The sequence below is a fragment of the Poecilia reticulata genome, chromosome 17 (genome assembly GCF_904066995.2).
Source record: "Poecilia reticulata chromosome 17, P_reticulata-male-v2, whole genome shotgun sequence".
NCBI lineage: Eukaryota > Metazoa > Chordata > Actinopteri > Cyprinodontiformes > Poeciliidae > Poecilia > Poecilia reticulata.
The window spans coordinates 12,639,279-12,650,409 of NC_088846.1; the positions used below are offsets into that span (position 1 = coordinate 12,639,279).

General features: G+C 42.7%; 1 protein-coding gene across 1 annotated transcript; it reads left to right on the top strand.

The window, feature by feature from the left end:
* Positions 1 to 257: 257 nt before the first annotated feature.
* LOC103479455 (elongation factor 2b) lies at positions 258 to 10,908 on the top strand. Its single transcript, XM_008433874.3, has 14 exons — positions 258 to 409; positions 2,099 to 2,313; positions 3,426 to 3,607; positions 3,688 to 3,899; positions 3,988 to 4,166; positions 4,516 to 4,621; positions 4,705 to 4,957; positions 5,083 to 5,278; positions 5,905 to 6,028; positions 6,148 to 6,390; positions 7,949 to 8,302; positions 8,396 to 8,578; positions 9,274 to 9,406; positions 10,216 to 10,908. Exons 1-14 carry the CDS (start codon positions 407 to 409, stop codon positions 10,407 to 10,409), a joined length of 2,577 nt encoding a protein of 858 aa, XP_008432096.1. The 5' UTR covers positions 258 to 406; the 3' UTR covers positions 10,410 to 10,908.
* Positions 10,909 to 11,131: the final 223 nt, after the last annotated feature.

Sequence of the window (11,131 nt, forward strand, 5' to 3'; positions counted from 1 at the left end):
AAATGAGACCAAAATTGAACTTTGCTTGCAGCTTGCTATGTGTGGCAGAAAACAAACACTGCCAGGCACACTTTGAAGATTTTTTTTAATTTTTATTTATTTATTTATTTATTTTTACTTTACTTTTGAAAAAACGTGAGGAAAAAAAAAGTTGCTAATTTTCCTTTTAAACAGGATAAACAAACAAAGAGTGTCAATCCAGTGAACTGCACACAGAAACCTGATCCCAGCTGGGACCTCCGAGCAGCAGCGCCCCCTGCCGCTGCGGCTTCTCACCTGCACTTGAAAACGACAGCCGCAGCAGCAGCCCGGTCTCTTCTCTCACGCCACCGGGACTGCCTGTCCTCTTAGGCAGTGTCTGCTGCGATAAACCGTCACGTACTAGGATCCACGACCAAAATCCAACATGGTGAGTGTGAAACGGGCTTTTATTTATTTATTTAATTTATTTTTATAAAGCCTGCGTTTGTAATTATTTAGATACGAAAGCCTTGTCTGTGAGCGGCTCCACGGAATAACCTTCACGCGTAGTTATAACGGTGACAGCGCAACAAGCCGCCCTGGATGGAGCCTGTCAGGTGTGGGAAATGGATGCCGGGGGGCTTGGTGGTGTTGTGTGACCAGATAAGGGCTCGGGCTGCGGTCGCTTGCAACATGCGCAGCAGCCGGCTGATAAAGCAGGGCTGTGGCCTTTACTGCGCGGCCCTGCTCAGCCTCTCTGTGACGTCCACGCAAAGCCTTTTAATATCGGACAGGACTGCAGAAATGCTGTCGGGCGGTGGAGAAAGGGAAACACACGGAGCTGACATGTCTGTGAAACGTGTGGCGAATCGTGGGTTTAGTGAATTAAGGAATTACGGTGGATTAAAGGAGACTGCGTCACTGTGTTTAATGTGATCGCGTTAAAATATGAAATTACATATAGGCCGAAAGCAAGACGTCATCAAGAGAGACACAGAACGTTGTGTCTATCAAATCATTAGTTATAATCATCTAGATGTGCTTTGTTGCGTTTGATAAACAGGATATATTTGTCGAGTCATTTTTTGGACTAGATCTGGGTCAGACTTCATTATTTGTACAAATTTAGCTCTAAATGAAATTCAGAAAATATTGCATATTAAAGTAAGGATTCTTGCGTTCATCTCTGTATTTAATTTAATTTAATTTAATTTAATTTAATTTTTTTTTAAATATATCATACTTGGTTAAGTAATATATTTGATTTAATTAAGGCTTCCATTTCAAGATCCATAGTTTATTTTACTTTTTTCATTATTTGTTTATTTATTGCCCAAGATATTTTTGTTTTAACTGTGATATAAACCTGGCAACTCGTATTTTGTGCCAAGATATGACTTGTAATTTCTATGAATATCCATTGTGATGATTTGATTTTGTAATTTAATTAAATTTTATTCTTGTTTTTTTGTCTATAATCTTTCCAAACCAGAAGATAAGATGCTTATGAAGTATCAAACAAAGGCTTCTTTAGTCCCATAGACATTAGTACTTTTATTTCTACTATTATATGTGGGAATATTTTGCTTTTAGTCCTCTAAAACTGTAAGATAAGCCTATTACAAATACGGTGACATACCTTGGGATCTAGGAAAGCCATCCTTCTACATGCAATATAAGACCATTAGTTCAGACTCAGTAGTAGGAACAGTCCGTTTTTGTAATATGATATTTTCAAATTCCATTTTATAGTTTTCTTGGCTTCAGTAACGGCTTGTATGCTTCTCCTGGTAAACGTTTTAAAGCAGTAGTAAGCTGCTCTAGAGCAGAGAGATTCTAGAAAGAGGTCCACCTCGACCCGTTCGGCTGCAGCATGTGGATAGTGACTCAGTAATTCCTGATTCGTTGCTTCAGCCATAAGGCAAAATCTGCACCCTCCCTCCCTCCACCACCACCACCACTTCTTTCCTCCTAGGTTCAGTTTCAGACATGTCTTTCTTTTTATAACTCTGCCTGGAGCGGCTGTGCACGCCGTGACTACGCGACATAAATAGAAACATACGATGAATAAAGTGAACCTCTGCTGCTGGTTGTGCGTAAATGATTGCAACACGTGACATGTGACCCACCCCCACAGGTGAACTTCACTGTGGATCAGATCCGGACCATCATGGACAAAAAGTCCAACATCAGGAACATGTCCGTGATCGCCCACGTGGACCACGGGAAGTCCACGCTGACTGACTCGCTGGTGTCCAAGGCTGGGATCATAGCCTCGGCCCGGGCCGGGGAGACCCGCTTCACGGACACGCGCAAAGACGAGCAGGAGCGCTGCATCACTATCAAATCAACGTACGTGTGCCTGGACACGGCTCTGTGGTTCCAAACATGGCTTAAATCATGAATGATTCCACCGAACAGTGAAAATGACAGACATAACTCAGGTTGAAAATATATATATGTGTTTAGCCTGTTTTATCATATTTTAACTGACTCCATTTGTTGTTTTTTTGTTTTTTTGGGGGGGGGGTTGGTGAGAAATCTAACTTTTGTTCTGTTGCTTTGATTTTTCAAAATCTGAGCTTGGAAATTTAAACATTTAAAATAAAATGCAACACAATGAAATATCATCCTTTAACAAGTCATTCAGTGGGAATGGGTAGCAAAGTTGTTTTTTTTTTTTCTTTCTTTCTTTTGTGTTGGGTGGAATAATGCTGCAAGCTCAAAAAGCAAAGTCCTTGTTGGACTACATTCTAAATTAAAAAAAAGCCTTTCAGTGTGGAGATCGACCTAAAGACTGAGATTCTTAAAAACCTGCCTACATTTTCAAATGCAGTGTGTTTCTTGACACATGGGTTGAACGCTCAAAAGAACAAAACAAAGCAACTGTCCTGTAGCACATTGAACTCCTTGTTACATGTTGAAGCATCAGTCCTTTTGTTAAAAATTAGCCCGAATAAAAAGCATAATTCTCTGGAAGAGACAGTTTGCTGTTCTACATAGTTTGTGCTAACTTTTAACTCATTTAATCATCCTGGGTGCCCCTTTGGCACCTGACCAGTTTGTAGAAACCGCATTTCTACAAAGGGGGATCAAATGTTTATTTCACTTGATGACGGGCAAATTAATGTTAACTTTTATGCAATGAGATTGATTCTGGATTTTTTTTTTTGTTGTTGATACTCTTTTCACTGAAAGGACACTGTTACATTTGAGACAGATCATTCCTTTCTAAGTAAACAAATGAATAAAATCCCTACGGATATTATATTATATTTTATTATATTCTCCTGCCCCCCACCTTCTATTTCCAACTTATCCAGAGCATAGTCCACCTTATGTCAGTTTCTCTAATCCATCTGTCTTGAAATTAGCTGAAGCGTTTAAAGGTGTTTTAGCTTGAGTTTTTTAGCTAAAACGACCTAAGTGTACAATGGATACGTCTCACGTTATTTCCCTCTCAGGGCCATCTCCTTGTACTACGAGCTTGAAGAGAACGACTTGGCGTTCATCAAGCAGAGTAAAGACGGCAGCGGCTTCCTCATCAACCTGATCGACTCCCCGGGTCACGTGGATTTCTCCTCCGAGGTCACCGCTGCCCTCAGAGTCACAGATGGCGCCCTGGTGGTGGTGGACTGTGTCTCAGGTAATCACGTGAACCGCAGCCCGCTCCTTAATGCTCCGCCTGCGGGCAAAGAGTCACCTCTCTCTCACCTGTCTGGACAGGCGTGTGCGTCCAGACTGAGACCGTACTGCGGCAGGCCATCGCCGAACGCATCAAGCCGGTCCTGATGATGAACAAGATGGACCGGGCACTGCTGGAGCTGCAGCTGGAGCCGGACGAGCTCTACCAGACGTTTCAGCGCATCGTGGAGAACGTCAACGTCATCATCTCCACCTACGGAGAAGATGAGGGAGGACCCATGGGGAACATTATGGTGAAGCCCGTCCACAGCAACGCACTTCTTTCATAAAAATAAATAAATAAATAGTTAATGGTAAAAATCTTGTAACTCCTTTCGCCAGATTGATCCCGTCATCGGAACGGTTGGATTCGGCTCCGGCCTCCACGGCTGGGCCTTTACGTTGAAGCAGTTCGCTGAGATGTACGTCGCTAAATTTGCAGCGAAAGGAGCCACTCAGAAGGGGCCAGCAGAGAGGTGTAAAAAAGTGGAGGACATGATGAAGAAGCTGTGGGGAGACAGGTAAAAGAAAAAACAACATAAGAGCAGACTTACAGAGTAAGTCATTCATACTCTCATTATGATAGAACGAGTTAAGCTGTTCGAGGTGCAGGATACTACTGTGACCTTTTATAGATGTCTTCCTGCTCTCATTTGATGTGAGAAGAAGTGAACTAAGAAATGAACACACTCAGCACTAACATTTTGCAACTACATAACATCACAAAAAAAAAACATTTTACAGCAAAGTAAAAGGAGATGTTGTACTCGAGAGAGAAAAAAATATATTTGTGTTAGTAACATCCTTAACTAGATCTGAATACTTTCTAATGTTTTGATCTGGTGTTCGATCTGCTTTGTTCTTCTCTAGATATTTTGACCCGACTGCAGGCAAATTCAGTAAGACGGCCTCCGGTCCTGAGGGTCAGAAATATCCTCGAACCTTTTGCCAGCTTGTTTTGGATCCGATTTTCAAGGTGAAAATTAAGCAGGTTTGAGGTTTTCAGAGGCTAAATGGATCAGCAAAAGTTAACTCCCCCATCGTCGTTTTCAACTCCAGGTGTTCGACGCCATCATGAACTTCAAAAAGGAAGAAACAGCCAAGCTGATCGACAAGCTGGACGTCAAGTTGGACGCTGAGGACAAGGAGAAGGAAGGGAAGCCCTTGCTGAAGGCGGTGATGCGCCGCTGGCTTCCTGCTGGGGAAGCCCTGCTCCAGATGATCACCATTCATCTGCCCTCTCCCGTCACGGCGCAGAAGTACCGCTGCGAGCTGCTCTACGAAGGACCGGGAGACGACGAGGCCGCCATGGGTCAGACATTGACATCATTCAGTTAGAAGCATTTTAAATGCTTCATATAGTGCTTCGATAACTAAATACATTTTACTTTGACGTCATCAGATTTAGACTCTCATGTCTCAACTCCTTTTTGTCAGGTATCAAGAGCTGTGACTCCAAGGCTCCTCTGATGATGTATATTTCCAAGATGGTCCCGACGAGCGACAAGGGGCGTTTCTACGCCTTTGGACGCGTGTTTTCTGGCTGCGTGTCCACAGGCCTGAAGGTGCGAATCATGGGGCCAAACTTCACGCCCGGAAAAAAGGAAGACCTGTACATTAAACCGATCCAGAGGTATGAATGTTGTTGCAAAAAAAATAAAAAATACACGGCCTTGCAAAATTGTTTGTAGGCCTTTAATTAACTACAAAAAGTAGTTCAAAACTAACATGGAATAATTTTTTTTTTTTTTTTTACATTCAAATGTGACTTAATGTCCTGGCACTCACACCCTTTTACCTCTAAAAGAATCTTGAGTTTCTTTAACAGAGATAGGGAAGCTGTGCCAGACATTCAACAACCCAAAACATACGAAGAATAGTAGCTCAAAGCAAATTCCTGCAAATTCCTGTAATTCAACGGTCCAGTCAAAGTCCAGTCTGAAATTCAATTCACCTAACCTCAAACACTGCTTTCGATAGATGCTGCGTATTAAACCTGACAGAGATTGAAAAGCAGAACGGGCAGACTTTCAGCTGATAGCTGTAAAAAAAAAACAAAAAAATTGTTCTAAAAAGCATTTTACTGGTTTTTATTTGTTAAGAAACAGTTATAACTATCCTCCCACTTTATGTAAACTTTTCACAAACCCCTATCACGAGAAAATGCCAAAAAGTTTAGGACTCATGCATATTATTTCACGGCTCAGTTAAATAAATGTCGGCTGATGTTCCTTTTCTTTTACTTGCGTCCTTGTGCAGAACTATTCTGATGATGGGTCGGTATGTGGAGCCCATTGAAGATGTTCCATGTGGCAACATTGTGGGTCTAGTTGGAGTTGACCAGTTCCTGGTTAAGACTGGGACCATTACCACCTTTGAACAGGTGACATATTAATTAATTTTTTATTTTTATTTTTTGTCTTCATGCATTGTATAAACATTGTAGTAAATATTAGCTTCCTGTTACAACAATAGAGAAATACTCATGACTCCTGTCCTCAGGCCCACAACATGAGGGTAATGAAGTTCAGTGTGAGCCCCGTGGTCCGAGTCGCCGTGGAGGCCAAGAACCCGGCCGACTTGCCCAAACTGGTGGAGGGGCTGAAGCGCCTGGCCAAGTCAGACCCCATGGTGCAGTGCATCATCGAGGAGTCCGGAGAGCACATCATCGCCGGAGCGGGAGAGCTGCACCTGGAAATCTGCCTCAAGGACCTGGAGGAGGACCATGCCTGCATTCCACTCAAGGTGGATGGGGGAAGATTTTTTTTTTCTTGGCTTTCAGGAAGTCAGAGAAGGAATGCTGGATGTTGGCTGAAAGATGATGATCCATTGACAAATTTTGAAAATTGAAATATTTGGTTCGAGTAACTAAGCTGTTGCCTTGCAGAAAGAAGGTTCTGGGTTCGATTCCCGGCCCCGGTCTTTCTGCATGGAGTTTGCATGTTCTCCCTGTGCATGCGTGGGTTTTCTCCGGGTACTCTGGTTTCCTCCCACAGTCCAAAAACATGACTGTCAGGTTAATTGGTCTCCCCAAATTGCCCCTAGGTGTGAGTGTGTGTGTGCATGGTTGTTTGTCCTGTGTGTCTCTGTGTTGCCCTGTGACAGACTGGCGACCTGTCCAGGGTGACCCCACCTCTCGCCCGGAACGTTAGCTGGAGATAGGCACCAGCAATCCTCCCGACCCCACTAAGGGACCAGGGTGTAAAGAAGATGGATGGATGGATGGATGGATGGATGGATGGATGGATGGATGGATGGATGGATGGATGGATGGATGGATGGATGGATGGATGGATGGATGGATGGATGGATAGATGGATGGATGGATGGATGGATGGATGGATGGATGGATGGATGGATGGATGGATGGATGGATGGATGGATGGATGGGTGGGTGGGTGGGTTCGAGTAACTAAAGATTACATACTCCTGCTCTTAAGTTTTCATAACCTAGCTCTCTCATATAAATACAGATATTTTTGAATATTTTTGAAGGTTCAGGCAAGTTTCTTTCTACAGTTTCCACAAAACACTGCCTACATGGAAATTAGCATAACCCTTATAACTCAAGGCTTGGCTAAATCCGGCCTGCCATAGCTTATTATTTAGCCCTCTAGACTCCACTTATTAAATTAAATGAAACAGTTCCTCCAGTTTTTTGCGATTCCACAGTCTCAGAAATTAACGCAAAAGTCGACATGCATCTGTATTTGTTTGTGCTACTGCATAACTGTGAGTTTACTTCAAATTTCCTGCAAAAATGATCAAAAACATTGTGAATAAGTGACTTCTAACTCCCACCTGCAGGTGGCAGTATTTCTTACTTTTACTGTTACGGCCTCATTTTTACTTGATCTCGAGTTGCAGTCAGTGATGATCGATACGGTGAGAAACAAAAGTCACATTTGCTGTCATACGTAAGTGAAATATTGTAATATTCTTTGCATTTCTTTCAAAATTAGCACCACAAAATCTGTGATTTTGATCACAAAAAAGCAGAAAAACAATTGTGAAATCCTGGAGAAACTGATCAATGTGAGAAGATGTTAAACATTATTTATTTTTAAGAAGTACTTATCGATTTCAGAGACATCTATTTATTAATATTTTAACAGTTTGTTAATGGGTTTCATCAAGATATTCTAGCGCAACTGGCTCTTGTGAACATGTGCGATCTCGACAAGGTCCACGGTGAAAATGAGTTTGACTCCCCTGACCTGTAGACTCTTCAGTGTCCTCATTTGGTCGTCGTATAGTCGCACCTCCACACGTGCTCTGATCCTCCTCCTCTCCTCTATTTTAGAAATCTGACCCGGTGGTGTCTTACCGAGAGACAGTGACAGAAGAGTCCGATCAGATGTGTTTGTCCAAGTCACCCAACAAGCACAATCGTCTCTTCATGAAGTCCCGTCCGTTCCCGGATGGCCTGGCCGAAGACATCGAGAAAGGGGAGGTCACCGCTCGGCAGGAGCTCAAAGCGCGCGCGCGCTACCTCGCCGAAAAATACGAATGGGAGGTGACAGAGGCCAGGAAGATCTGGTGCTTTGGTCCCGATGGAACCGGGCCCAATCTGCTGATAGACATCACAAAGGGAGTCCAGTACCTCAATGAGATCAAGGACAGCATGGTGGCTGGTTTCCAGTGGGCAACCAAAGAGGTGCATTGACCTGTCGTCGTCTCTTCTGTTTAGCTACAGTTATGCTGTGTGTAATTAGTTATCTGGTAATCGCTGATGTTCTCAACCCTTTAGGGCGCACTATGTGAAGAAAACATGCGCGCAATCCGATTTGACATCCATGATGTCACGCTACACACAGATGCTATTCACCGCGGGGGAGGTCAGATTATCCCCACCGCTCGCAAGGTCCTGTACGCCTGCCAGCTCACGGCGCAGCCTCGCCTCATGGAGCCAGTTTACCTTGTGGAAATACAGGTATGGAGATAGGATTCAGATCGACTCTGAAAGGATTCAGAAAAACACACGAGTTGACAAAGAAGCTGTAAGAATCAACTACTGGTGTTAAGTAGGATGTTGGGGGGTCAAAGACATTTCAGTCAGTAGTTTTGTCTCCTCAATGGGATCGACTCTGGACGTCCCGGTTCCTCTTAAGACACTTCAATATGTTTTGCTTTCTGTTAACTAACTATGCTTCGGATGCATTCAAAATCCAGTTTAGGTAGATTATTTTTGAAAAATGCCTGCACCCCCCCCCCCACATCTTACAACTAATATGTACAACAATAATGTTAATGGAATGATAATGGAAAATGTGAGTACAATAATTGCAATAATAAGTACGCCTTGTATTTCACAGCTGACATTTTCATGTTTTTTATTGTGTTTTTTTTTAAGGTTTTATTGGCTCTAGTGGCCTGTATTTGATAGTTAATTGACAGGAGAGTTGGTAATGAGAGATGGGGAAAGACATGCGGCAAAGGTCACCAGGCCGGGAATCGAACCTGCGACAGCCACGTCGAGGACTAAGCTTCCATACCTGGGTTGTGCTTAATCCCTGCACCCCCACAGCACACCCATGTTGTTTTTTATTTTTAGACGGGCTTGAGAGGTTGCATATTTTTGGCACTTTAACAATAGTACGCTTGTTTCTATGCCTTCTCTCCATGCAGTGCCCGGAGCAGGTGGTCGGTGGGATCTATGGCGTGTTAAACAAGAAGCGTGGACACGTCTTCGAGGAATCCCAAGTAATGGGAACTCCCATGTTTGTGGTGAAAGCGTACCTGCCGGTCAATGAATCCTTTGGTAGGTCACTTTTATCTGAATCCTGCTTCAAGATTGCATTGAATCTGAGCTTCAGTGAGAGTAAATGTGACATTGCAACCAGAGTTCCTCTACATTACATCTTAATAAATTCAAGTTCACTAAATTGCTAGCTAAACTCCATGTGTTACACATGCAAGGTGCTATATCTGGATGGGAAGGAAGTCCGTTGCTTCACCCTGGCATGAACACAGCAACCCGACTGTGACGCGTGGTTCTTTTCTTTAGCAGGGAGCGTTGGCAGAAGACTGGAGATTGGGGCAGAGGTTCACAGCAAGAGCTAATATTGTTGTTTAGATCAATTCATAATGACATATGGCGTATATCCAAACGAGTATCTGGTTTAAGACTTAAACATTCCTGTTAAGAGACGCTCTCCATCCAGTCTGATTCAGATCGGGCTATTTTGCAGAGAATGTGAAAGAAAGTTCACTTTTTAGGTTTGCAAAACAAGTGGAAAAACTTGTCTTCATAGTGTTACCTCAAGGGGACCCAAATACAAATTCAGATTTTTATTTTTACAACTTTCAAACAACTTGTCATTTTCTTTCTATTTTGCAATTATTTGTTCCTCAGTCTATCACATAGACACCTAATAAGACGCACAAAAGCTGGTTAAAGAAAAATGTGAAAAAAAATCGAGTGTGAATATATTTGCAAAGTACTGCAAATACAGTCAGTCAGTGAACAGATACACAGCAAGATCTTCTCTTATGATAAATATATGACTGTACAATAAAAGTACTTTTATTAATAAAAACACATTTTTTTCCTACACGTTTGTCCTTCAGGTTTCACAGCTGACCTGCGCAGTAACACTGGCGGCCAGGCCTTCCCTCAGTGCGTGTTCGACCACTGGCAGATCCTCCCCGGCGATCCCAGCGACGACACCAGTAGACCCTTCCAAGTCGTCGGTGAAATTAGGAAACGCAAAGGTCTGAAGGAGGGCATACCGGCCCTCGACAACTACTTGGACAAATTGTAAACTCCCAACTTCTGGATTATAAAATACCAAATCGACACAAAACCCCACCCCATGGGCACTTTAAAAACCGTTGCACAGGCTTAAAGATTCATCACAAAGTTAGTTTATTTTTAACTCGGAGCCCAGAACAGATCAAAGCTTTTTAGCTGTAAGGTAGTGGGAGCAGTGGATGAGTTTGTTTTTTTTTCTCTCTCGTCATTTCACAGCTACTGTACACCAAGTGCCTAGGGTGAGGGTTTTAGAAAACAATTGGATCAAGGCAGTTATTCCTCATTTCTTTGGTTATTTTACTTCACCTCTCCCTTTCCTTCTACGTATCTGCTTGGATGGGCCTGTACAGTGCACTGTGATACTGCTGCAATAATGCTTATGAATGGATCATGGCCAGATGTAAACCACAGAAACCACAGGAAAAAAAAGTGTTACAGAAGTAAAACCGACTGAACAGGAGCTTTTTGTTCAGTGGATGTAATGAAATAAAATAAATAAAATAAAAAGATGTGACTCCTGAGATTCTGTTCTCTCCTAAACTGTGAGAAATAAATAAAAAATTAAAAAGTGAAAGGATTTCATCCCAAGTATCACATCCGAGTCACGATTAAAGTTCTTTTAAATGATTAGAGTCCATAAATAAACATGATTCCCGACATCTGCTGTTGCTGCGATGTGCGATTTTGTTTTTTGGCACACGCCTTCAGCAAATTACCTGACCGACTTTTAAA